This window comes from Salvelinus sp. IW2-2015, unplaced genomic scaffold, assembly GCF_002910315.2.
Source record: "Salvelinus sp. IW2-2015 unplaced genomic scaffold, ASM291031v2 Un_scaffold5299, whole genome shotgun sequence".
Taxonomy (NCBI): Eukaryota; Metazoa; Chordata; class Actinopteri; order Salmoniformes; family Salmonidae; genus Salvelinus; species Salvelinus sp. IW2-2015.
In genome coordinates, this window is record NW_019946564.1 from 16,518 (window position 1) to 19,534 (window position 3,017).

A 3,017-nucleotide genomic window follows, 5' to 3' on the forward strand; every position below is an offset into this window, starting at 1 on the left:
CAACCTTTAACCTTTATTTAACTACGCAAGTCAGTTAAAATTTTTTTTATTTACAATGACGGCCTACGTTAACTGCCTTGTTCAGGCAGAACAACAGATTTTTACCTCGTCAGCTCGGGATTCGATCTAGCAACCTTTCAGTTACTGGCCCAACGCTCTAACCACTAGGCTACCTGCAGCCCCTACTTACAGGCCGTATGAAGGTGACAGCGTCAGGTGAACGAAGAGACTGGCGCAAAGGCTGTGAGGTGACGGGTGCTGCAGACGGCCGGCTGGCATTAGTCCTGCCAGTGGCACCATGCCTCCGTACGCCACAGCTTGGCGCTCTCGCTGAAGTACTGGCACAGGGACGCAAACACACCACCTAGAGAAGGATGGAATGAGTCAGAGAGATATTTAGAAGGGAAGGTCAGGGTTTTTCAACGCAGGTCAACACTTGGTTTCTTTCTTAGAGAGTTGTCAGTGTGTGTCACCACCCTAGACAGAGGAAGGGTTTAACAACAGATTCTATCAGTACATACACTCACCGATAGTTTATTAGGTACACCCATCTAGTACCCGGTCGTACCCCCCCCCCCATTTTGCCTCCAGAACAGCCCGAATTCTTCGGGTCATGGATTCTACAAGGTTCGGGGACGTTCCACAGGGATGCTGGTTCATGCTGACGTGATGGTGTTACAGTTGCTGCAGATTGGACGGTGGTACATTCATGCTGCCAACATCCCGCTCCATCTCATCCCAGAGATGTTCTATTGGGTTTGGTCAGCAACAACGTTCTGATTGGCTGTGGCGTTCCATCGGTGCTCAGTTGGTATCAAGAGACCTAACGTGWGCCAGGAAAACATTCCCCACACCAGTACACCASCGCCACCAGGCAGGATGGGTCAGTTGTCCAGTGTTGGTGATGKCRWGCCCACTGGAGSCGCTTCTTCTTGTTTTTAGCTGATAGGAGTGGAACCCGGTGTGGTCGTCTGCTGTAATAGCCAATCCGGGACAAGGATCTATGAGTTGTGTTTTCCTCGATGCCGTTCTGCACACCACTGTTGTACTGTGTCGTTATTTGTCTGTTTGTGGCACCGAATGTTYGCTGAGCTGTTTTCACCCACAGGACTGCCGCTGACTGGATGTTTTGTGTTTGTCACATCGGAAACCCGAGACTGTCGTGCGTGAGAAGCCCAGGAGGGCGGMCRTYKMTGAGACACTGGATCCGKCGTGTCTGGCACCAACCATCAAACCACACAAGTCTCATAGGTCACTAGTTTTGTCCATTGTAACTTTCAATGGAACAGTAACTGAATGCCTCGATGCCTGTCTGCCTGCTTTATATAGCAAGCTCTGGACACGTGACTCACTGTCTGTAGGAGCCATCCATTTTCTCCACTAGACTCACTGTCTGTAGGAGCCATCCATTTTCTCCACTAGACTCACTGTCTGTAGGAGCCATCCCTTTTCCTGAACAGGGTGGTGTACCTAATAAACTGTCCTGTAAGTGTATGTATAATGCTTTATAACGTCCTTTATAACGCACTTAAAATGTGTTATGACACTGACTCTAAGCGGCCATGAGTTATACATTTAAGTTTTAACAAACACCCACCTCCAGACGCACCCCCGCGCTGGGGGAGTCAGTGGTACAGCCCGTTGTCACGTTGACATAGTAGTCCAGGGTCGTGTCATGGGACCTGGGCAACCGGAGAAGAGAGAGGGGTGGTTGGTTAGATCTGAGCWAAATGGCTGCCGAAGTTGACATGTATACACAGCATTTACAGTACGAACAAAGTCTCTATTGAAGTGTTTCACTCTCTTGACAAGAGGAAGTTCATCTCATGACTTAACATAAGACATCCAGAGTAGATAGACAGAGAGAGACAGAGAGACGAGAGAGACAGAGAGAGACCACTTAGACAGACTAGAGAGACAGAGAGACAGAGAGACCACTTAGACAGACGAGAGAGACAGAGAGAGACCACTTAGACAGACTAGAGAGACAGAGAGAGACAGAGAGACCACTTAGACAGACGAGAGAGACTGAGAGAGAGACAATGAAGCAATACGGCCCGAGGGCAGTGAGTGCCTGGATACAGTAACATGTAATATTGATAGTAGGGTAACGACCACTGTTCCCTCCAACTGCTTTCTGCACTGAGCACATTTCAGGTCTGCTGAGCGCAAACTTCAATGTTGTGAAGATTCTGTGCAACTTCTGGGTAGCAGCCTCAGTGTTCACAGTAAACTGTATCTTAAAGCGGGTACAGCCTCAGTGTTACAGTAAACGTATCTTAAAGCGGTACAGCCTCAGTGTTCACAGTAAACGGTATCTTAAAGCAGGTACAGCCTCAGTGTTCACAGTAAACTGTATCTTAAAGAGGTACAGCCTCCAGTGTCACTGTAAACTGTATCTTAAGGCGGTACAGCCTCAGTGTTCACAGTAAACGGTATCTTAAAGCGGTTACAGCCTCAGTGTTCACAGTAAACTGTATCTTAAAGCGGGTACAGCCTCAGTGTTCACAGTAAACTGTATCTTAAAGCGGTACAGCCTCAGTGTTCACAGTAAACGTATCTTAAAGCAGGTACAGCCTCAGTGTTCACAGAAAACGGTATCTTAAAGCAGGTACAGCCTCAGTGTCACAGTAAACGTATCTTAAAGTGGTACAGCCTCAGTGCACTGTTAAAACTGTATCTTAAAGCGGGTACAGCTCAGTGTCACAGTAAACGGTATCTTAAAGCGGGTACAGCCTCAGTGTTCACAGTAAACGGTATCTTAAAGCAGGTACAGCCTCAGTGTTCACAGTAAACGGTATCTTAAAGCGGGTACAGCCTCAGTGTTCCAGTAAACGGTATCTTAAAGCAGGTACAGCCTCAGTGTTCACAGTAAACTGTATCTTAAAGCAGGTACAGCCTCAGTGTTCACAGTAAACGGTATCTTAAAGCGGGTACAGCCTCAGTGTTCACAGTAACGGATCTTAAAGCAGGTCAGCTCAGTGTTCACAGTAACCGGTAATTCTTAAGAGCCAGGT

The 3,017-nt window shown here is 47.7% G+C and overlaps 1 protein-coding gene across 1 annotated transcript in view; it reads right to left on the minus strand.

Moving 5' to 3' along the window:
• Positions 1-1,548: 1,548 nt before the first annotated feature.
• The window catches only part of LOC112078136 (polycystin-1-like), a 5,011-nt gene continuing 3,542 nt past the window's right edge, over positions 1,549-3,017 (minus strand). Inside the window, exon 4 of the mRNA XM_024144459.2 lies at positions 1,549-1,682. Within this exon, the coding sequence (XP_024000227.2) occupies positions 1,583-1,682 (100 nt within the window). The 3' untranslated portion in view covers positions 1,549-1,582. The remainder of the gene's footprint in view (positions 1,683-3,017) is intronic.